This window comes from Penicillium solitum (genome assembly GCF_028829755.1).
Source record: "Penicillium solitum strain IBT 25940 chromosome Unknown utg000003l_segment0_segment0, whole genome shotgun sequence".
In the NCBI taxonomy this organism is placed as follows: Eukaryota; Fungi; Ascomycota; class Eurotiomycetes; order Eurotiales; family Aspergillaceae; genus Penicillium; species Penicillium solitum.
The window spans coordinates 2,222,264-2,245,161 of record NW_027072123.1 but is presented as its reverse complement, the minus strand read 5'-3'; the positions used below and the strand labels follow the sequence as shown (position 1 = coordinate 2,245,161).

General features: G+C 50.5%; 6 protein-coding genes across 6 annotated transcripts; all 6 read right to left on the bottom strand.

The window, feature by feature from the left end:
• Positions 1-5: 5 nt before the first annotated feature.
• On the bottom strand, positions 6-3,983 carry N7455_004759 (tubulin-specific chaperone D; the record flags this gene model as incomplete). Its single annotated transcript, XM_040956284.2, has 6 exons — positions 6-143; positions 198-363; positions 430-774; positions 828-1,110; positions 1,169-3,671; positions 3,741-3,983. 6 exons carry the CDS (start codon positions 3,981-3,983, stop codon positions 6-8), a joined length of 3,678 nt encoding a protein of 1,225 aa, XP_040813373.2.
• A 233-nt stretch (positions 3,984-4,216) lies between these two features.
• Positions 4,217-5,702, bottom strand: N7455_004758 (MATE family efflux transporter; the record flags this gene model as incomplete). Its single annotated transcript, XM_040956180.2, has 2 exons — positions 4,217-5,017; positions 5,076-5,702. The coding sequence occupies 2 exons, from the start codon at positions 5,700-5,702 to the stop codon at positions 4,217-4,219; spliced, it is 1,428 nt and encodes a 475-aa protein (XP_040813278.2).
• A 790-nt stretch (positions 5,703-6,492) lies between these two features.
• Positions 6,493-7,894, bottom strand: N7455_004757 (uncharacterized protein; the record flags this gene model as incomplete). Its single annotated transcript, XM_065604879.1, has 2 exons — positions 6,493-7,758; positions 7,853-7,894. The coding sequence occupies 2 exons, from the start codon at positions 7,892-7,894 to the stop codon at positions 6,493-6,495; spliced, it is 1,308 nt and encodes a 435-aa protein (XP_065461779.1).
• A 179-nt stretch (positions 7,895-8,073) lies between these two features.
• N7455_004756 (uncharacterized protein) lies at positions 8,074-8,373 on the bottom strand (the record flags this gene model as incomplete). The annotated part of the gene is made up of 1 exon (XM_065604878.1): positions 8,074-8,373. One exon carries the CDS (start codon positions 8,371-8,373, stop codon positions 8,074-8,076), a length of 300 nt encoding a protein of 99 aa, XP_065461778.1.
• A 218-nt stretch (positions 8,374-8,591) lies between these two features.
• Positions 8,592-13,254, bottom strand: pkcA (protein kinase c). Its single transcript, XM_040956263.2, has 10 exons — positions 12,646-13,254; positions 12,282-12,548; positions 11,631-12,218; positions 11,180-11,575; positions 10,854-11,122; positions 10,691-10,817; positions 10,069-10,633; positions 9,806-10,007; positions 9,338-9,743; positions 8,592-9,262 (listed from the first exon to the last, which is right to left on the bottom strand). Exons 1-10 carry the CDS (start codon positions 13,037-13,039, stop codon positions 9,201-9,203), a joined length of 3,276 nt encoding a protein of 1,091 aa, XP_040813346.1. The 5' UTR covers positions 13,040-13,254; the 3' UTR covers positions 8,592-9,200.
• Positions 13,255-15,327: 2,073 nt separating this feature from the next.
• Positions 15,328-22,461, bottom strand: ftmA (nonribosomal peptide synthetase ftmA; the record flags this gene model as incomplete). Its single annotated transcript, XM_040956151.2, has 1 exon — positions 15,328-22,461. The coding sequence occupies one exon, from the start codon at positions 22,459-22,461 to the stop codon at positions 15,328-15,330; it is 7,134 nt and encodes a 2,377-aa protein (XP_040813328.2).
• Between the last annotated feature and the right edge of the window lie 437 nt (positions 22,462-22,898).

Genomic DNA, 22,898 nt, shown 5'->3' with positions numbered 1-22,898 from the left:
GCTGTCTAACCCTCCAAAGAAAAAGTGATCTTCAAATTATCCACCTGGGGCTTTAGCTGTTTAGGCGAAGCAGACCAGTCTTCGTACTTGGCAATCTCAGAGTCTGTCACAACAAACAGGTATTCTGCAGCGCTTGATCGGACCTAGAAAAGCCAACTTTTAGTGCCGTAAACCCATGGGGTTGAGGTTTAACGTACCCTTGGGAAAGGATGCAAAAGCAATCCGGTCATCTTCTTCAAAACACCATCTCGCAACGAGTCAATCCTTGATAATGCAGCGTAGACTTTGACTGCGGCTTCCAGCCGGGCTATATTTGCCGATCTGAAATGTGCTTTCTGGACTAGCGTGAACAGTTTTCGGAAACTAAAGAGAAAGAAGATGTCAGTGGATAATGTAGATATATGAGCAATAGAAGACGAGTTCACAAACCTTGGATCCGAGTCTACCGGGATAACAGGAACGTAGCTGTCAATTAAAAATGCAACAAACTCAACGGCAGGAATGGCAAAACGGTCATCATGAAGGTTGTCACTCAGTACTGTGGAAAGGTCTTGCAAGAAGACCATCAATATCTGCTGGCGTCGGGGCTCGGCCTGAGAATTGAGGAACTGAGTCAGAGCTGAGCGGGATGCTCGGACGAGGCCTTCTGCTCCCGAGATAGCAGAGGTAGCAAGTCCTTGTAACAAAGGAAGACGAAGCCAGTCAATATCCTGCAGAGTAAGTAGCTGAGCGAAGTACTCTTGTGACGAAACATGACTAAAGTGCTCGAATTTCCTGTCCTTTGTTAGCATTCGTTATAACAGTTTGCTTTATTGGTAGTTGATTACTTTTCAAGTGGAGGTAGATCCCCTGCTGATTCCCAGAAGCCTTGTAGAGAAAGCCATGCTTGTAGTCTGACCTTATCCAGCTTTTCGCATGCAAGACGGCAAAGACACCCGATCAAATTTTGAATAAGTGGTGAGCGTGATGCTGGGTCCGATTGTCTTTGAAGCAAGATGCCAACTGCTTGGATTGCCTCGACTCGAATAAGAGATCCAATATCACCTCGTCTGTCAGTGGTATAATCATTCAAGAATTCAACGAAGTTGCTCGCAATTGTGTCGGTGGTAGCTAGGAATTTGTTAGCCCATGTTTGTACCAGCCAGTAAACAAGAGTTATTCAACATACCCATATATGGCAATATACTGGTGGCCAAGCACTTCACAGCAGCAACTCGTTTCTCGATGAGCTCTTCCTTCCCGGTGTAACGAAGAATCTCGGTGACGATATTTTCTTGGACGTCACTTTGTGTTTTGAGTTGCTTGAACACTGTACCAAGTGCTAGAATTTGACCACGGCCTGATGGTAATCTCCATGAACTACGGAGATGAGAGAACCAAATGCGTACTGTTTCTTCCTGCTTTGAAGGTGATAGGAGAGGAAACAGCTGCGCCAAGGCGGTTGAAGATGTTTCAATCGAGATATCATCACTTCGGGAAACACAGAGGGACAGAATTTGGAGTGTTCGGTTCAGAAGTGGCTCTAAAGGTTGAGCCAGACCTGTTGTGATGGTAGACCGAGAGAGCGAGGAGATCAAGCAAGATGATGCCTCTGCCGTCAACTCGGGGCGTGAAGTCTGGAAAGTCAAGTCATCATCGGTAGGGCTTGATGCAGAACCAAAGATATCCCAAATATTGGCCACTTGAGAGGATACAGCCTTGGCTTCTGGGGTATCTCTCTTCTCCGCAGATGCTTCCCATTGGGAGGTAAAAGCATCGACCGTGGCAGCAATGGACAACAGACAGCCATGTCGTGATTCTACATCATTCCGAGAGATGCTGGAGAACATCTTCAGCAATTTATCTAGGACCAGGTTCATGGTTTTGAATAGCTCCTGCGTACTCAAAGTTCCAATCGCCTTAGCCGCATGTCTTCTGGACTCGGCATCTGGAGAACCAATACCTCTCCAACCCATCAAAGCGCCCAGAAGTGGACTCCAGTAAATCTGATCCAGAGAGGCTGTTGCTTTAGCAACATCAATCAGTGCGCGAGAACGCCGTGCAACGGCATGATAATCCACAACCTGCACGAGGGGAATACCCTGCGCAATGGTATTGGGGTGACGACCAATCAACTCTTGCAGCGCAGCAGACGACCCGCGTCGGATGTTCCCAGATGGATCGATACACGCAGCACAGATGAGTTCCACAGCCAGCTTTTGCAGAACATCGACCTCTTTCTGGCCGGATTGCGATGCCACTACCTGGGGCTGCAACGCCAGGAGTTCTCGTGTTGTATACTTTCGAGACATGGCCCAAATACCGAAGCACGCCGCATCTCGAACACCAGTTCCAACAGAGCCACCAGTAGAAGACCTTTGCTCGAAGCCCAACCCAGACACAAGTGATTGTAGAATCTCAGGGAGTTGGTTGATAGGAGGTGCCCGGCGGAAAAGTAAATGCGACAGTGTCAGGATTAATCCTTGCCATCGCTGGGCATCGACTGCACTGAGATTACGTTTAAGGGTGTGTGTGCCAATTTTCCTTGCTTCAAATGGCGTCACGAGGGAGCCATCGTCTTTTTCGAAGAGGATATTCTCTCCCAGCGAGCCAATTACCGCTTCGATGACCTCCGTACCCATTTCTGGGTCTAATTTCAAGGTGATAATGCTGAGCGCTTTACTCGCGGCAAATCGCACGGGTGTATCTTTGTCGGCCAAAGAAACCAAGAAATGATCGATTGCATCTTCCAATATTGTAGATAACTGATCATCCGTGATGCGGGCATCACCTCGCTCACTCAAAGATAAGGCCATGACTGTGATGTTGCGAAGGATCTTGACAACAATCTTTCTTGCCAACGCCGAAGACTGAATTGTCGTAGATGTTGAAGACTTCCCTTGAAATACACTGAGAGTCTGCTGGAAGACATAATTGATCAAGGGAGCAAAGTCCTCTACCTGGCCCGATGCGCCCAAGCGAGCAATGAATGTGAGAACGCCAATACAAGCATAGACAGAAGGCGATTCGGCATTCTCCGTCGGCTGGATTATAGCAAATGCCCACTTCGTCAGACCCGTAAGCATACCGAGAGCTTGCATGTCTCCACGCAAAGACAATCGTGCCAAAAGCGCTGTCGCTGCCTCGCGTTCTTTTCCCGACGCACCAATATAGTGCAACGACAAGGAAAGAAGGGACCTGGCAATCATAGGGGTCTCAGATGATAACCAAGTCAACTGTTGCAGATTGTCGTAGGGTACCGGAATGTTATCGGACGATAAAGAAGACAAGTCAAACGGAGCAAGCAGAAGATGTGAAAGCCAGACCAGCATCACATAGCGTTCTTCCCAGATGAGTCGCTGAGTTTCAGATTCAACCAGTTCCTCGGAATTGGACGGCCGGACCGCATCCCATTCGATGAAGGCCCGAAGCATTGAATCAAGATATTTCGGCTCATTGTTTAAGAACCTGCTAATCACTTTGACGCCACGGACTTTGCAGAAAGTGTAAAGCAACCTGCAGATGGCTCTTGGTAGGGGATATTGATTTCCTCCCTGGGATGACTTCGTCGACACAGAGCCATACTGGGTGCGATGCTTGACCAAATATGCTAGAAAGGCGTCCACTAAAGGAGGCAGCAATGTCTGCAAATGTGGATCTAAGAGTTGAGGCCACTCTTGGAAGGGTTCAAGCTGTATTTACCATCAGTAAATAAGAACAGAAAGATAGTCAAGAGAGAGAACTATGCGGTGTGGTCTTACAAGGCTGACAAGCTTCTCTGTTTTGGTGACTTGCGCCCATTTACGTGGGGTGCGGAGAGGAGTGCCAGTTTGGGCTCTCCACAATAGCGAGGGCAGCTTTGCGGAAAACTCGGACACCAAGTCCCCCGAGGCCCGTTGAAGCTTCACGTCTTTATCCTCAGCGGCATCCATGGTGGAATGGGTGATGTAGTGCGTCTTGAAGATTGCAGTGTTGGGAATAGCGTCAACAGCGGGACCGGTCATGTGACGCTCAAGTATATAAAAGTCACTATTTCGTTCGCTAGATGTCTTTTCGGATAAATTTCTGATGCTCTTTGCCCTTATGAGTTCCTTTGTAGATCTACTATGTACAAGCAGACAAGAAAGGGGAAAAAATGTATTTTATATTCTATATTCGTCGTGCATGATATGATATATTTTTGTGGCCGTTGAAGCTGTTCCACCCGTCGCTCAACCTTGAAAAGCTCTTTTCGAGATCACATTCGCTCTACTGCTTCTCGCGATGCCTTCGCCCAGTCCACCATTTTCCAGAAATAAAAGCCCTCGATCGACACAATGATCGACTGGCCGATAAAGATTCCACACCATAACCCGAAAATGCTCCAGTGTAGACCAAATGCCAAAGCAATGCCCAAAGGCAATCCCACGAGGTAATAGATCGAGAGCTGAACATAACTACCCAGATCCGGTCGTCCCACAGCCCGCAGCAGGCTATTGAGGGAAGTAGCCACGGCGTCAGGAATTTGAAGTACAGCACCCAATGGAAGCAAGAAGAAGATGTAGTGCCAGACCTCGCCGATATCACTAAACAACCCAGGGATGACACTCCGGAGAGCAAGAATCACAAGCATATTTGATATACCAGCACCGAAGGCAGCAACAACCATAACCCTGGCTGCTGTTGCTGCACGCTGAAGGAAGCCCGCTCCGATCAAATAGGCGATGTGTGTACCACCCGCAACAGCAATGGAAAACGAAATCTGGAATGCAAAGTCTGAAAGTGTCGAAATAGCAGCCTGGGCTGCGAGCTCGGTCGCACCTAGCCGGGACGAAATGAGTGTCATGATTTCCCATGCAAGGACCTCGGCCTCGATCATTAGCCAACTCGGGATGGCAAGCTGCAACATTGGACCCCAACCACGCCACACCTCGACAGAAATGGGGTGCCAGCATTCAGAGCCCTTGATGAAGATGACGTAGAATGCCAGAAAGACGGGCAGAAGACTGTTTGCGACCGCAACGGCGATAGGCGCACCGACGAAGCCCCATTGCAGTCGCTGGAAAAGAGGATATCAGTGAATGGCTCCGGGGGAGTTCTAAGGTTGAATAACATACCCAAACAAATAACCATCCCATGAAAATATTCAATGTAGAACATATCACCAGAACTACCAGACTGGCACTGAACAATCCCTGTGCCTGGAAAAATCGCTTTCCGGACTCAAAGCACGCATAGCCGGGAGCGCCCGCGATGGCAATTTTCAGATACAACCCTGCGAGAAGAGCCGTCTCCTGAGATTCAGACGGTAGAATGAGGAGAAAGATTCGATCCGCATTCCACCATATAGCTCCAATTGGGATTGTGAGGACGAGCATGAAAAGCGTCAGACGTTGAACGTGAAGCCCGACCAGGGTCAAATTCCCTGAACCATATGCTTGAGGACATAAAGTATCTAAACATGTTGCTAGTCCTTGGAAGACGAAATATCCAGTGATCTGGGCAGTCATGTTGGCTAAGCTCACGGCCCCGATTTCGCGTTTGCCGAGATGGCCCACCATGAAGATACTAGAACCGGTCAATGCATGTTGAAGTAGGAGCGATATCATGAGAGGGGCCGAGTATCGCGAGATGATTGCTAATTCTTGTCGCCATCCTGACTTCTTGGAATTGCTTGCTGCTTCTGGGTCGATGTTGCGTAGCAATGGGGAAGACTCTGTGGCCCCCTGGTCTTCGGAGATCATCGTGGGGATTTTTTTCCTTTTTATATCAATGAGAGCTCTCCGGATTCCCAACAACACTCGATTTTTTTTAGATCGAGTTCATTGAAATACAATGACAAGGATGGTTTAAAGATCATTGAAAAATGGGGGAAACATGTATTCAGCAAAAGTGGAGATGTGATGAACAAATCAAGCCTTGCATTGATCGCGACACTTCCATTAGCAATAGTTACTTCACGTATGAGCTGAACTCCACTGATATACATGGGCATTCGTACTTGGTGTGAACTTATCATCCACAAAGTAAATCAAAGGTTACATATACATAGAAAAGCCGATTTGCATATTTTAAGCTGTTTTCACTGCCTGTATTCTAGCCACAACACGAATAAGGGGGAATATATATTTGAGAGAAAAAAGACATCTAAAAGAACTACAAGTCTACCTAAAAAGACGTCATAAGGTCACATAAGCGACTATTGTTGCTCCATAGGAGAAAGTTTTAGCATGTCATTTAGTAAACTACTTGTACATGGCTCAAAGTTCACACGCTAAATTGTCAATGAGGGTTCAAAAATTCCTCGGAAAATCGTACCATAAAAGAAAGAAATGCATATCAACCTTGACATAATTATGGCAGGGAGTATCATGTCGGATTGCACTCATCCTCTCAATTGCGGGTGAATCATGGGAGAACAGGGGATATTGTTTCCCTTGGTTTATTTGATATAGATTTGTAAAGTTCCTTGTGACATGCATAAGAGTGATTGCAGCCAGAGAACCTCATGGATCTTGGGGAACACGACGGAAATTAACGATCAGGATCCGGGGAACCCATGGCAGGGCCATCAAAGATTGAGGCCACAAACTTGTCATCGTAAGCCTTCGCAAGTTTTGTCACGGTCCTTTTGATGTGCATAACGATAATTGCCACAGCTAGGGTGTTCCAGACATCATTATCAAAATCTGAAAGGTCGAAATGACCAAGGAACTTGATTCCTTGTGTTAGGGTTTGGGGATGGGGATTGGTGTCCAGAGAGATAACAGATAGAACAGGTCCACAGAGGACGAGCCCTATCAATGCCGGCCAGGCTGCTTCGCTATTATTGGGTGTAGTAAGTAGGCTCTGCCAGGTGTTCGATAGCTTCTCGAATGCTTTGGCAACTTTGTTAAAGGCTTCTTTGGGCTCTTCGTCCTGATTTTGGCAATAGATGATATGCACAGGGGGTGTGTCCGGCTGGACTCTGACACCAGCATCGCTCAATGCCCAGCGCAGATATTTCTCTATTGACTTCTTGATGTAGATTCCAGGACCGATGTCAAGGATATTGCAGTAGTCCCTCACATTGCCACATATCTTTAAAATCTCTTGAAATGCCCGGATCGCGTAAAACTCCGAACACTTATCGTTCTCAAGGACAAAATGGGATTCGTTACGTTGAGTCTCATCATCTTTTCCAGAAAAGAACAGCGACTCTGGAAGGGTGGAGAAATCCTTCTCCCAGTGTCTGTGGATGGTTGGCATGCAGCCACGAGCAAGAAGTTGATGGGCTGTCCGCTGTTCGTCTGGTGACAGGTCGTGGCCTTGGGGGAGTTCCACTGCGTCAAGTAGGCGCTTTGCCCTTTCTCGGGTCAGCTTATTATTGAGCAGCTCGTCATCCCGCTCTCGTGACGGAATGAAGTATTCTTCCTCACTATCATAGTCAAGGTCACTTGGCTGAGACATTGACCAATCCGAATCCGCTGTCTTCTTCTTCTTCCTGGACTTTTTGGCCTTGGGCTTAAGCGAGCGGCCGTCCTTGGCCGAGGGATGCAAAGCAGCCCTCTTTGCTCGTTTCGCGGATGGTGAAGAAGGAGAGTCGCTGGTATCGCTGTCATCCCCATCGCTCGCACTGATAATCTTGTATTCAGGCGAGGTGGGTGGATCGGAGTCCCATTTGTTATCCTCACTGATGTTGGTATCCACGGACCGCTTGCGCTCTGTCACAGAGCCCTCTGACTCGAGTTTAAACCGCTTAACCAGCTGCTCAGGCTCCGTGTCATCGGGGGAGAAAGCCCGTTTTGGGGCTGTGGTCGCCTGGTATGGAAGTCAGCAAAATGCAAGGAGTGGCGAGAGGGAGATTACTGAGGCCAATTTGATATGATAAGTTATGATGAAGAAAAAAACTTACAATCTGACCTTGATCTCTGAACTGAGTAACTGTGTCAGCCATGGTGTTCAGCGATGAGTTTGACGGCTTTTCGGGGTGGTTGAAGGGAGGAGCTGCAACCACCGGTTGTGACAGGACCGGGGTAGCAGGAGAGGGAGAAGGATGTGAATGAGTTTCGTGGGAGCTTCGTCCTCACACAGGAGACGTCAAATCTCGGGATCGTTGTCCCAAGTCCCGTTGAACTAGGCTGGAGGGGAACCTGATTCCGAACCTTTAGAGAAGTCGATGTGGAAGTCGATATTGTCGACTTCGGGTCGCACCCTGTTGATGGGAGGCCCATAAACAGGGGGAGTCACGTTCTCAAGCCATCTCTCGATGTAATGGGAGCTCAACGGCGGTTGGCCCACCTTTGGGGTGGGCTGAGGGGTGTGTTCTTTGTTGCCCGGGAGCGAGGGTTCTTTGTTTCCCGAGGGCACGGTCTCAGCAGTTATACTCAAGGCCCGAAAGCCCCGACGAAACAGGCGTTTGATTTTTGGCAGCATCTTTGACATGGACCTCGGTAGCTTGATCTATTTCTGGAACAAAGAAAAGAGGCTGGACAGAGTCAAAAAGATGTGGAATCGAAGAGAAGGCACGTAAGAGAGGAAGGTACAGAAAGGTTGGCTTCCTATTTGGGAAGGAACAAGGTACTTGATATACACTCATGGGCATGTGTACATATGCATATAGAACCATGATCCAAACTACAAAATAGACAGATGGGATGTATTAGTTCGTATTTGTATCTCCTTCGCTCCATACCACGAACCGCTAGAACATAACACTGGACATAACACGCACGAGTCCCTGAAGGGACCTACGTTATCTTCATGGATCTTCAAACTTCGTCATTTCTCATCAAACTCTCATCAACCTGGAACCACTTCACACGCAATTCCCATGTAGGAACCCATCCCCTCCCCTTTTTTGGACATCAAATGCCCGACATAGAATAGAGTCATAAACCCGACCAGTCGGAAGGAAAACTTAGACAGAAAGGAAAAAGAAATAGAGCAAGCAATTTAGATAAGCACACAAAGGAATCGAGAAAGCAAAAGCAACCTGGAGGTTTCATTAACCAGGGTATCCGGCGGTCGAAGCATGTCAGTGAGGTCCGGTCCACACCGGCACTTAAAATGAAACTGCGCTTGGGTATGTTGAAGCAATTTGAAGGGCAAGAAGTGCTGGAAAGGGCGGGAGACCCGCGGCGCCCTGAAGAAACCGGACGTGTCGGCATTAAACTCCCTATGAACCGAATTGACACCCTCGTCAACAACTCGTGACAGGTGTCCAAGCAAGCGATAATTATCCCGATCACACATCGGTGGAATCAAGCAAAGTCAGCAGTGTAGGAGAATCCACGGAATTCTTCCTGCATGGCTTGCGAGAGCACTAAAAAAAAAAAAAGGTTAGTTGCAGTTCATCTTCCAGCGAGCACACACAAAGAAAAAGCCAAAAAGATCTTACCAGATTGCACAGGCGTCAGGACTGGAGTCACACTGGTGAACTCCTGGTCGAAGTTGCTGGTATCGGTAGGACTGCTGATTGTGGGGATGAATGGCGGGGGGACCCGCTTGTGGTAGATGTCATCCCAGTTGATGTTGCGGAAGAAGGCATGAGACATCACTTCTTGGGCATCGGTGGGACCGGAGCCCAGACGCAACTCGGGCTCACGAGTCAACAGCTTCTGGAGAATCGACACAGAGTCGCGAGGCATATGAATGGGGTAGAGAGGCTCGTCGGCAAGAATGGCATCGTAGATTTCATCCTCATCTTCACCACGGAACGGAGATTGTTGCAAAAGCATCTGGTAGATGAGAACACCGAATGCCCACCAATCCACAGCCCGTCCGTACTTCTTATCCAGCAAAATCTATAGCAAAAGTTAGCTTCTCGGTACTTCGAAAACACACGATCAAACTTGATCCCACTTACTTCTGGGCCCATGAATTCAGGAGTACCACAGAACGTGCTTGTTGTGCCACCATACCACATGTTCTCCTTGCAGAGACCATAATCAGCAATTTTGATGTGACCATCCATGGTCAGCAAAATGTTATCGAGCTTCAGATCACGGTAGATGACACCGTTCTCGTGGAAGTACTTGAGTGCCAAGCAGACCTCGGCGGCATAGAACCTAAAATAGGTGAGCATTTCCAACCGCCAAAACAGGGCAAAGGCTTAGGCATAGGACTTACTGTGCTCTCTTGAGGCCGAATTGGCCACGCTGAATGTGCAGCATGAGATCACCACCACTGATATACTCCATGACGAAATAGACACGAGTTTCAGTTTGGAAACAAGCGTGCAAGTTGAGAAGGAATGGGTGACGTTCCTTGTTTGCGATCAGGAAAACTCGCTTCTCGGACTTGGTGCTCTCCACTTCATCGTTCTCGATAATGAATTCCTTCTTCAACACCTTGATGGCATACAACTTGCGGGAGCTCTTTGTTTCAGCCAACATGACCTTTCCGAAATTACCTTTTCCAAGAACAGCAAGGAAATTGAAGTGATCCAATCCAATGCGAGCCTTTGCCTGTGCTGCAGCGTCCTCCTTGATAGGAGATGCAACTTGCTGTTGTTGGGGAATCTGTTGCTGAATGGGCTGCGGAGGTGGCGCCATTGGGTAAGCCGCAGGCTGCACCTTTTGCATAGCTTGGGGTGGAGGCTGCTGCGGGAAATTGGCATAAGCGGATGGGTCATAATGGGCGTGTTGAGGCTGCGGAGGTGCCTGGGGTGGCGGCATGGGACGGCCCATTTCGGCTAAGATTTAATTAGTATCAAGAAGCTCTCTCCAACACAGGATCAGAAATTGCATACTTGGGGATTGCTGGGGGTTACGTAGCCCGGCGGCGGCGGCGGCAGCGGCAGCGGCAGCGGAAGGCCCTGTGGGCGATTTCGGTGGCACCTGTTGGCGCTGTGCAGCCTGTGCAGCAGCAGTTGGTGACTGTGGGGTCATAAAGGAGTTAGTGGCAGCGCTTACCGCTTCTGCGGAGGGTTGTCTAGGAATAACCCCGTAGGGTCCTTCCATCGGCTTCTGGGGGTAGGAGAGGGCAGCGTTGTCTTGAGCAGGCTGGGGCGGACCGCCTGCTCGAAGGGTACGGTTGCTGAGGCCAGAACTAACAGAGGCAGACTTGTTGTGATGCTTGGTGCGAATCAATGTCTCTAGAATTTGGTTGGCGGCTTCCATCGTCATTCCACAGAAATCGGGCACAAGGTGAGTGCACTGAGCGTGACACGTAAGACTGCATTCTATAAAAGAGGTCAGTATGGACTATAAAGAAGCTGCGATGTCAGTAATGTGCCTACCAGAGCAGCGCTTGGCATTTTTGCGTCCAAACGGAAGCAGATAGCCGCAGTGGCAGCACCAGTTCGCGGAGATGTTGGAAAAGCCTTCGAATCGGTGAGGAATGCGGTGGTTGATTTTCTCCTCGTCCGGATCGGTCTCGTAGTTGGCTTTGCTGATACACTTGGTGACAACCTTGGGGTAACACTTGCGGTGGCAGGTGTACTTGCAATCCGCACATTGCATGCCGGCAGCATACTTGAGGAATTCTCCACACAGTGCACAGCGCATAATGTTGTAAAACTGCTGGGTGACGAACTTGTGGCCCTGCTTCTCGTGAACCTCCTCCTTCTTTTGCCGAACAGCACCTTGACGGTTAAGACCAATGTCGAAGGGACGGCGGTCCTTCAATTGTTTGGCTATATTCAGTTAGCACATGACGCTTCTTTTGGGGCTAATGCAAGTTAGTCTTACCGAAGCTCATTTGAAGCTGAACTCGGCCAACCGGTTCTAGGGCAAACCAAGAATCGATCGTCACACTCGGGGGAGCATTTGAGCTCTCGCCACCATGGTGTCCATGTGCACCATGCCCCGAGGTGCCCGGGCGTCCTCCTGAGCTAGGGCCATGTGAAGAGCCCATAGGAGAACCGGCTTGGTCATGTCGAGGGGATCCGCCATCGCCCATCTTATCTGCGGATACCCAGCCAGATGCGTTGAGCTCCGTCTCAATCTTCTTGCGACGCATCTCCTCTGCGATGTCAGAAATGCGCACCCAAAGCATACCGATTGGTACTGGGCGATCTCCCGACTTGTCATAAACAGTCAATTCGATCTCGTTTGCCTTATCGATATCCATGGAAAAACTTTCGTCCAACCATTTATCGTTTCGGGTGGCCTTGGTTCTCGCTTTGATCGTATCTTCGACCTTGACGACAATGTATGTCTCTGGTCCTCGAGAGAATCGTGAACTAGCTGCATGGTCCACGTCCTTGACCGCATGGATGCGCATTGTCAACAGACCCGTCAGCGGCTTGCGCATGTTCGGAGCACTAAGACTCTCATCTGCACACTGGTTAGTACCCATGTCGCATTATTCTCGCAGACGAATTGCCATGTTTTTCATACCGTCTGGTGCATCGGCGGATTCAATATCAACATGAAGATCCTCGTATCGCTTCAGCGCCTGCTTTAGAAGCTGAATCTTTTGGTTACTCTCAATGCGACGACCCTCAGCATCAGCTCGGCTCTTCCGGTCGCCCTCATCCTGGTACAAGCGGACCATCTTTTCGATACCGGCTTTATATTGCATTTCCACACTCAGCTTGAACTCCAATTGAGACAGCATGAGTTGAATCTTCGGCCCGAGGTACGGAGTGTCATACTTGATCAGATCTGAGACATAGCCATTAATATTAGCATTCCAAGCGATCTAAGCGCAGCGTGGCATTTCTTTTTTTTTGGAAGGGTTTGGCGGCATCCAAGGACGTACCTAGCTTCGTGTAATTGGGCCTCGCCTTCGGGATCGGAGCATAAGGTCGGGGGTCGGAAAATGGGGCACCGGAAGGCATGGAGCCGGAGCCACCCTGAGGGTAGTGACCATCACCTTGCTCGCCAGCGTATCCGGGGTGGTCTTTGGGAGGGAGGGCCGGGCCTCCACGCTGACCGGGTGAGCCACCTTCCTGGTTCATCTGACGGATTTGTAATTCTCTCATTTTCTCCTCCAGGTAAGCGATATTCTTGCGGCCATCGCGGATGTTGGCGTCGACTCTCTGTTGCACGAGGGGATTGTCGGTCGACTGCCGCATGTTACTGGCAGCGGTGATGAGGGCCTTCTCCCGCTCGATCTTGCGGAAGACCGAGGCGATCAGCTCGTCCCCATCCATGATGGTAGGTCTGACGAGGGGCAAAGAGCAAGGCTGGCTCAAAATTTAAGGGTGCGCTTGCGCCAGATCGAGGTGGGTTGTAGGTGGGAGAGGATTCGCGGGGCTGTTGTTGACAAGGGGCGCAACGGGCGCAGGTAATGCCACTTCGGAAAATGTGAGACAGATTGCTCGCGATGATCACCCAGTCGGTTCACAGCCGAAATTGAATTGATAAAAGTCGGGGGAAAGAACAGAAGAAAGGATCAAATTGGTGGATGTAAACAGAAAAAGAATCCTTTAATTTTACCCGATGGGATTAGATCCAGGAAAGAAGTCCAGACGAGAGAGTTACGGGGAGGTCCGTACTACCACGCACCTCCGATAAGAAAGTGGCGAAAACCGTTGAACACTCTTGTATTGTCCACATTAAACAGTATTGACATGTGAATCTTTTTAGATCTATATATCTTATAGCTTATGTCTTATGTATTATATATCTATGTCTATATCAACCTAATGATGTATCTGCTTACAGATTCCCCAAGTCGGGCATACTCCTAGTACATATGTACATATATGTATCTACTATGTACAGACGTACGCATGTATAGTATAACAAAACACACTTCATACTTCCGAACCCTTTAACTTTGAAAAGTGATCAACACCCTTGGTACTTCACTGTACAATATTGTAAAAGATTGGAATTGTCGCTTTGTCAGGAATTTCTCATCGGGCACAGAGATCGTGCCACATACCCCTTACTGCACACATTGAGGGATAAATAATAAGGGACCCTAGTTGCTTTTGATGCACTCCGGAGGTCTTCGTATCTGATGATCAAGTCATTTTCTCTGTCTTTTTGCCGGCTAAAACTGGTGATGTCACTAGTTTCTCAACCAATAGAGGAAGAAATACACTACGAGGCCAAGGCTCCGAATGGAATACACAGGGCATTCGTCCTACATTTACTATTATCATGTAGACTAAACCCGTTTATTTATCTATGGACAAACCTCGCATTCCAAAGATCATACATACCCTTGTCAGCCCAACGAGTGACCTCAGGAAAATGGTAATATATGAACCTGGCGAAATTTAAGATGATTCGTTCGATTAACACGATATTATGAAGCAGGAGTGAGATTTGTCTATGGTCCGCCCTACCCGCCAGATTACAATCTCATTGGAGGGATATTTGTCTAAATTGAATGTATCAGACCAAAGAATTAATACTTTCCTTAAAGTGCGAGGGGCCGTACTGTACATGGTACGCTGGACTGGTTGTCAAGAGGCTGAAACCCAAAGCGGATTTCCATGCAATGTAATGAATATATCCTATTGCATATGATTCGTTCGCTAACAACATCCGCATATAACCTTGGAACCATCCATGGATCCATGGATGCGATCTAAACAAACAAATCGTAGTAACAAGAGTATGCTTGGCGTCCAGCTGGGCACTAGCTCACCTTCCTTATTGGGCTTGTGTCACTGTTAGTCAATGCTACGCTATATTTGGAGAACCCTCGCAAGATGAATGTCAAGTAAATAATTAAATTCATGAATATATTACAATGAGAAGTTGGGAATGTCTAGTTGCTGCATATTCCGGGCGTGTTCTATAAAGTGTATATGGTAGTAGCGTGTCACTAAGAAACATATATAGGTACACCGGCTTTTAGACAGGCTTTCCGTTTCCGCTTTTTGCTCATTGAGTAAAACTGAGCACCCGCGGGCCCCTCAGTATTACCTAATCGTAAAAGTCGCTCCCGAGGTCCCGACCTCGGGAGGTCACTAGGTGACCTAGTCACCTGATCATTACATAAGGCAAATGAACGACCTCGGGTGACCCCCGGGGCCGAGCGCTGAGGTCCCGCCCGCATCCTGAGTATTACATAAGCTCAAGGACAAGCCCTGGAGCCTTTAGTCGCGCGCCGTCGACGAGGCAGCATCTATTAACTATTTGAATAAAAAGAGACTATGGCATTGGGGGCTGGGAAAGGGGGCGATCCACAGCTCTGAGCTGAGAGCACGGAGCGCCGTAGCCATCCTCCTAATTGGCGTGGTAGACTACTGCGGATTGTAAGCAAAGGGCGATTGCGACGCTAACCTTGGAAGTTCTTATGCGGTGCTGGGAGCTCAGACACTGGCTGAGAGCAAGAAGAACCTTGAGCTGCGACATGAGAATAAGAACAAAGAAGGTGAACTGCCAGCATCAGAGATAATATTAAGGTATAATGATGCTCCACTACACTGCAAAGAAGACAAACGCTCTCCCAAACTATAGGTCATTGACCAAATACTATCTAGCTTAGGAATGTGATTCCTTCAATATCATACAAACACCGATCCAACCTCGTCAGAAGCTCATTAATCATTGCGCAAACTTCGCACGCCATAGATGTGGCCCGGTCTAGACTCATCCTCTGCGTCGAGGAGTGAATATCAATTCTCACCCCAGATGGAGTCTCGGTAGAGCAAATCCACACCTCCGATCCGGGCGAGAGCCCACCGACCAGTTTGAGAGACGCGGGCTTGTACCCTAGTGTCAAAGTTAGGCCGTGATTAGCCGTCTGATGCTGCACGATGTAGCCGAATTCGGTGCAAGACGGCCAATCCGTGCAGTGTGAGACGATCGTTCGCAAATCTACAGACTCAGAACCCAGACTCCGGGCATGCTGGGTTTGGGCATGGAGGAGGTAGTCTCGGGCGGTCATGGACGCACGAGGCTGTACCCGGAACGGGATATAGTTGTTACAGGCGCCTGCAACCCGGTCGATGTCGGGGAATGGCAGACTGCGTCCATCGACGGTCTGGCCGACGACGATATCAGGTTGGTGGAGGTGTCGAGCGAGGACTAGAGCGGCAGCGGCTTTCACGACAGTGGGCAGGGTGACATAAGGTGGGAGCCCTGTTGGTAAAGCGAGATCGCAGGTTCCTGTGACCAACTGGGTGGCCGACGTGAGATCGAAGGGAGATGAGGCAAGGGAAGAGCCTGCCAGGTACTCCTGCCAGAAGGCCCGGTGCTGCTCTTGAGCTGAATGCCGCGCCCGTTGTTCAAGGTACCAGTCGAAAGAGGTATCCGTGATCTTCTTTCCCTCATTGTATGCTGATTCGAGATCGTGGAATAGAATTGGAATGGAATTGGCATCATACTGGGCGTGGGCTAGACGAATGATGAGTCGCTGGTCTGTATGCGTGGGATTGGCGACCAGGGTAAAACGGGTCGCGACTCCTGCTGAAGCAACCGAAACAGCTTGCTCCGAATGGCAAAGAGATTCACAAAAGGAGTCTAACGGGCCATCGGTCGATACTACCTGCAGAGGGAGATCCATATCTTCAGCTAGGGTTAATTGGAAGAGCTCCTCGCGATACTTAGTAAAGACAACCCGCAACACACTGTGAGCACGAACAAGTGCCCGACAAGCATCTCGCAGCCGATCCTCATTGAGTTCGCCTTGGAATAGAAACTGGAAATGGAACCATGGATACCGCGAGACGAGCGTTGATTGTGCCTCCGTAGCTGGCCGCGCGCTGGTCACGTTTCCTGTCAAGGGCAGTATTCCTTGCTGTTGCAGAGAGCTGAGATGTTGCTGGAAATCCACTGATGTGAGGATAGACGGCTGGAATGGAGCAGACAAAACAGGTTTCTCTTGACTCGACCCGACTTCCTGTAAGGACAGTGCAAGAGACGACAATGAGCTGTTCGGGCTCAGGACGTCTGCCACGGTGAAACCGAAACCGGTACGTCGAGCCATGGCTACCATTCGCATGGTGAAGATCGAATCACCACCAATGACCAGGAAGTTGTCTTCTGCCCCAATGGATCCCTTGGCCGTGCCCAGGAGATCAGCCCAAATGGCTTGCAGAAGCCGCTCGGCATCGCTGGAGACTGAGGTTTTCGCTAGCGGTGCTGCCCGGTAATTCTGGAGCTCCTCGGAGGAGAGCGATTGGACAGCTGACCGTAGGCTGTGACGGTCAAGTTTCCCCGTCATGGTCTGCGGCATCACCTTGACTGGAATGAACATGGACGGGACCATGTACGATGGAAGGAGCCCTCGAAGGCGCTTCTGCGCCTCGGTCGTACTGTGACGGAATTCCTGGCAGACTGAGTCTAAAATACCATTGGCATCGCGCTCTTTGGAGTCGTTAGAGTCGAATTTTATATAAGCGACCAGTGTTGCTGCTACATTACTGCCAACATCCAAAGAGAGTATCTCGACGGCTACTCTGTTGGCCGCAGGGAACTCACGGAGCGTGTTGGTTTCTACTTCTTCCAGGTCGATAAGTTGGCCGTGAAACTTCAAGCGCGTACCCTGACGGCCCATGTATCGAATGGTTCCATCATCCTGGTACTGCACGAGATCTCCCGTTCGATAGAGACCCGATGATGGACCCAGGGGCATTTTTTGTCTCCATGCCGGGGACTCTATAAATGAAGCGGCTGTGAAATCCGGGAGGTTGAAGTATCCTGCGGCCAGAACAGGTCCTTCCAGCAGCAGCTCTCCGATAGCCCCGATGGCAGCCAATCTTGACGTGTCAGTGGGCATCGTTACCCATCCGACACCACCGACAATTGACCCAATCGACCCCTGCTTCCACCCCGTCGGTGGAATGGTTCCAACACCGCAGATGGTGGCTTCCGCAGGACCGTATCCGTTGATCAGCGTGCGACCAGGGGCCCAAATATCGACGTTTTCGCGGGTGACGGCTTCCCCTCCCAGGACCAAGGTCGACAGACAGGGGACTTCCGAGGGTTGCAAAGTCTGCACAGTTGATGGAGTGAGAAACGCCCAGTTGACCTGGAATCGGCAGATCGCCTCGGCAAGCGCGTTTTTACGGTCGAATTCCGACGGAATGCAGAGGGTTGCTCCCGCCGCCAGTGTAGTGAATATCTCGTATATACTGACATCGAACGCGTACGAAGAGAAATGGAGCACCCGCGAATCAGCTACGACATTCATCGGTGCACTATGGTACCTAATACTGGAGGCCAAGGTGCTGTGCGGCATGACGATGCCTTTGGGACGACCGGTGCTGCCGGAGGTGAACAGAATAAAGGCGGGCGTGGTAGGAGGGACCGATGAATCAGGGAGGCACGGCGTCTGGGGCAGAATATCTGCGATCGCTGGATCGAGACAAACCTCGATTGGCGTAAGACCGCTTGTTAATGCCACCGTCGTCTGGCTGTTGATCATGACTTGAACGGATGTTTCTTTGAGGATATCGTGGATTCTCTGGCGTGGATGATGCAAGTCCAGGAGAATGCACGTACCCCCGGCGCGTAGGACGGCCATGATGGCGACAACGCTCCATTTACTCCGCTCTAGACAGATCCCCACGGAAGAACCTGGGTGCACGTCCAGCAATCTAAGTCGGTACGCCAGGGAGAAGGACAAGCCGCCTAGATCTGAATACGTCAATGACCCATCCCACGCACACACAGCCGTAGCCCGTGGTTGATCGAGACACCGAGTTAGAACTACGTCGTTCAAGGACCGAGAATCCGCCGGAGGTATCTGAGAATTCCACTGTTGGAGCTGAACCAAGTCATCCGGGGATGCCATATCCACTGCTTCTATCTGCTGCGCAGGCTGCTGCATGATCTGACGCAGAATGTGCGTAAACTGACACAGCATCCGGCGCATTGAATCCGGCGAGAGGACGTAGGGATCGAATGCAGTATCAATAGTCATCCTGGTCCGGTCTGGGCTAGGTAGGACCGACAGCATCATCGCGAACTCACAGAAGGTTGTATAATCAAGCCCGGTATGAGTGGACCCTTGGACGGTTTCCAAAAGACTCGTATCCTCTATTTCCTCTGGGGACTGGATTATGAGCTGGCTTTGGAACTGGCAGGCTCTCGTGCCATCCTGGCAACTCCTGGCGATGCGTGGCAACCCGGCCTGTTCGTACGGAATCATGGAAGCCAGGGCTTTTTGTACCTGGTCCAACGCGGTCACCACGGAGGTTACAGACTGCAACCTAACGCGCAATGGAAGGGTCGTGATTGTTGGCCCGACCATGGCCTCGATGCCTGGGACTGAGGCATTGCGTCCACTTAGGGTCGCGCCGTACACCACATCGGGGGAATCAGTATAGTGAGCGATAAGCAATGCCCACGCAAGGTAGATGTAAGTAGGGAGGGTATGGGGCGTTTGCTTGTCTACGCAAAGCCCCTCGACCTGATGTTGGAGGGATTGCGTGGCTGAAGGCCGGTAGTTGCTGGCTGGAAGCTCAGGAAAGACCGTGGCATCTAGTTCAGCCAGCTGGGTGGCCCAAAACTCCTCCACGCCCTGAAGGTCCCGGGTGTATTGAATGAAGGGGTGGAAATGCTGTTTCTCCAGCAAGTGACCGTGATACGCGGCTTTCACCTGTTGTCGAACGAGACGTAACGTCCAGTCATCCGATACAGCGTGGTGACTCGTCAATATTAGCTCACGATCCTTCTCTTTATGGAGGTATTGAACCAATGGTTGCCCGACCAGCTCCGTGAATCCCGGGGCTTTCAGAATGGGGCCGGTATGTTCTCGCCACGCAAAGGTGTCGACAACGACCTGAAAAAACCCATGGGAGGTTTGGATGATCCGCGTGCGCAGGATAGGATTGTTGTAAGCTGTGTCCTTCCACGCATGTTTCAACCTGGAGGTATCCACGCCGAGAGGGATTCGAAAGACAATGTTTCCGGTGTACATACCAGGGTGCTTCAACGAGGATGCGAACATGCTCTCTTGCAGCGGCGTGCACGGATATATGTCTTCAATCTGGGACCGTTGCACATTGCATTGTTCCTGGGCCAGCCTAAGAACATCAGCCTGCACAGAGGCCTCCACCAGACCAAACGGCTCATAGACAGCCTCGGGCGAAGATGCAATCGTCATGGCCTTGTGCGCCTGGTCGGCGATACTGACCTCAGCGAGGACCTCCTGCATCTGAACGGTCAGTCCAGCCTTTCTTGCAGCCCCAACCAGACGAATAGCCTGGACGGAATCGCCACCAAGGCGCAAAAAGGTATCGTCCATGCCAATGGCGGTGGGCTGGATTTGGAGGATATCAGCATACACTTGCTGTAGTGTCCGTTCACTGGAAGTGGTAGGAGGCCGTTTCTCTTTCGTGGAGCACGCAAAGGCGTAAAGATCTCTTTGCGAAATTGCCGCTGCGGTGTCTCTCAATAAACGTCGGTCGATTTTTCCAGATGCTGCCTTGGGTAGACGGGCCAAGGGAATCCACAGATCGGGAACCATGTACCGGGGAAGACGGTTACGCAGCTGCTCCTGGATGGCCTTGAAACTCTCCAGGTGAGAGGCATCCGGTGCTAGAAAGAGCGAGCTAGTCGTCTGGGCGGGTAACGGCCCATCAAGGACGACGAATGCGATGAGCCTCTGGTAGTCGTCCGACGTGTTGACCTTCTCCACGACAACTTCAGTGCTGGTGTCCACAAATTCGTTGATGTGATGTTCGACATCGGCGATCTCGACGCGCTGCCCTCGAATCTTGAACTGTCCGTCATTACGACCGACGATGTGAATAGCTCCTGTCTGGTCCTGAGACGCTAGGTCCCCTGTCCGGTAAACGCGATGCTGATGCTGCCCCTTTCGCAGCCGTTGAAGCCATGCCGGAGGTTCGATAAAAGCCTTGCGAGTAGCATCACTGTTGTTCAGATATCCCCGGCCCACGATCGGGCCTTCAAGAAGTAGCTCACCAACCTCGTCCCATTCCATCGGCTTCTCCATGTCGTCAGGGTCGACGATCCACGCAACCGCCCCGGTAGGCTTGCCGATATTCTGCACCGAATGTCTGGGCCGGACGCGATCATGGATTGTCGCATTGACAGAGCATTCAGTAGGCCCGTATGCATTCATCAAGCGCATCCCGAGCGCGCTATAAATGATCCTGTCTGACTTGCGCATCGGCTCGCCGCCTAGTAACAACGTGGGCGGCCGCTCTTCGATATTCGCCCAAGGGACTATTCGAGCAAAGGAGGGAGGGAGGCCTACATGGGTGAGACGGAAGGTCTTCAAGGCATCTTCGAACAACACCACATCATTTCGTTGAGCCTCACTTGGTACGCAGAGACACGCTCCAGCCATCAGCGTGCTTAACGTCTCCAGGATGCTAACATCAAACGCGTAGGCAGCGAACTGCAGGAGGCGAGACCTGTCGTTGATCTGGAAGGCCTGCGTATGGGACTGAGCGCTTGAGCAGTAAGCCTGGTGTTCAATCACGACTCCTTTCGGTTTCCCCGTGGAGCCCGACGTGAAAGCGACATAGAGAGCATTGCTTGGGTGGGCCAGCGGCATCCCGTGGAGAACACGGCTTGATCGGCATGCTCGATCCAAATTCTCTATAACGAGAACATCCCCCAGCTCCAGACACCGTGCTGCCTGCGCTTCCGACGACAGTATAAACGGACTTCGGAGCTCCTCGCAGATCTGCTGCAGGCGGGGCAAAGGATGGGCTGGGTCCAGTAGACTAAATGCGCCCCCACTTTTGATAACGGCGAGGATGGCCACCGTTGTCCATTGGGACTTTTCCATGCAGATGGGAACGAAACGCTCCTGTCCTATCCCCAAGAGCATTAGTGCACGTGCCAGCCGGTCGGTAAGTTCGTCCAGCTCTCGATATGTGAGAGAGCCGTCCCATGCATCAACTGCCAGAGAATCTGGGGATTTCCGACACTGGTCTTGGATTACCTTTTGCACGCACACCTCCCAGAATGGTGGGACATCTGGGATGGACGCGGTAGGCGAGGTGGGCAGAAAACCACCTACTGCATCCAGTAGCCGCGATTGTGGGTGACTGAGCGATTCAACGAGGATGTGCAAGAAGTTCTCGACGACGCTTTGCGTTCGACGAGCCCCATCTGGCGCTGAGTTGCCGATGCATATTCGAACTGACAAACGGCCTTGTTCCAGGATACAATGCAGAACGGTTGTGGGGGTGAGCTCCTCTGTCTGTCCAGCAGATTTGAGCTGTTGCATCCATCTCGGGGATTTCCCACCTGCGTTGTTCTCAAGTATAACGATGTGACGAATGGTGGCTCCGTTCATGACATTCCGGTGTTGATGATGCCGCTGGGCCTCTCCATGCAGATCATCCTCCAAGGTATGTAAATTCTGAGATATGGATGATTCAAGGTCGAAGTCGGGTTCTATGGGTACGAGGCAGTCCGCGAGGTCGTCGGTTTTGGAGATGGGAGTAAGCTGGGTGTTTGCATCAATCCCAATGATACCACACCCAGTGTAGTTTCGGAGGTCTCCATGAGACGCAACCGCACAGAGCATGAGGAGTGCAGGGGAAACATCCTTTAGCGCCAAACCAAGGGCACCGAAGTCAAGGGTACATTCTACCCAACAGCAAAACTTGATCGGGGATGGTACCAGGCATGTTTTGGTTGACTGGACAGGCAGCACTCCATCCGTTGCCTGGTTATCATACATTGTCTGGCAACTACCGGTCTTCCGCCAGATATGATGGTTGGATATATGTGTGTGAGTATTAGGTTGAGACTCTGAGGGCTTTCATCTCTGTGAGCACTGATGAGTAAATAGACATACGGACTAGTACTTCGGCCGCCTGTGTACCTCGTCAAACCTGTTGACTGAATACTAATGCCCCCCTGTCGTCCTCCGGACGAATTGGAGGGAGCTGTCAGGTCTGACGTGCGCTTTCAAGAGCGACGCGCGATCCCTGCGACGTTCTGGCATATTAATTTGTTATTTACTAATTTATTGACTTGCCTGACTCACTTAGTGAATTCATCGGGTGGCACTCGACATGGGCCTCATATTTAGTGCAGCAATACGTCTATCAACAGAATGGTGGAGAACCAGACGTAGTATTACTACTATTACTACTACCAGCACCAGGGTATTCA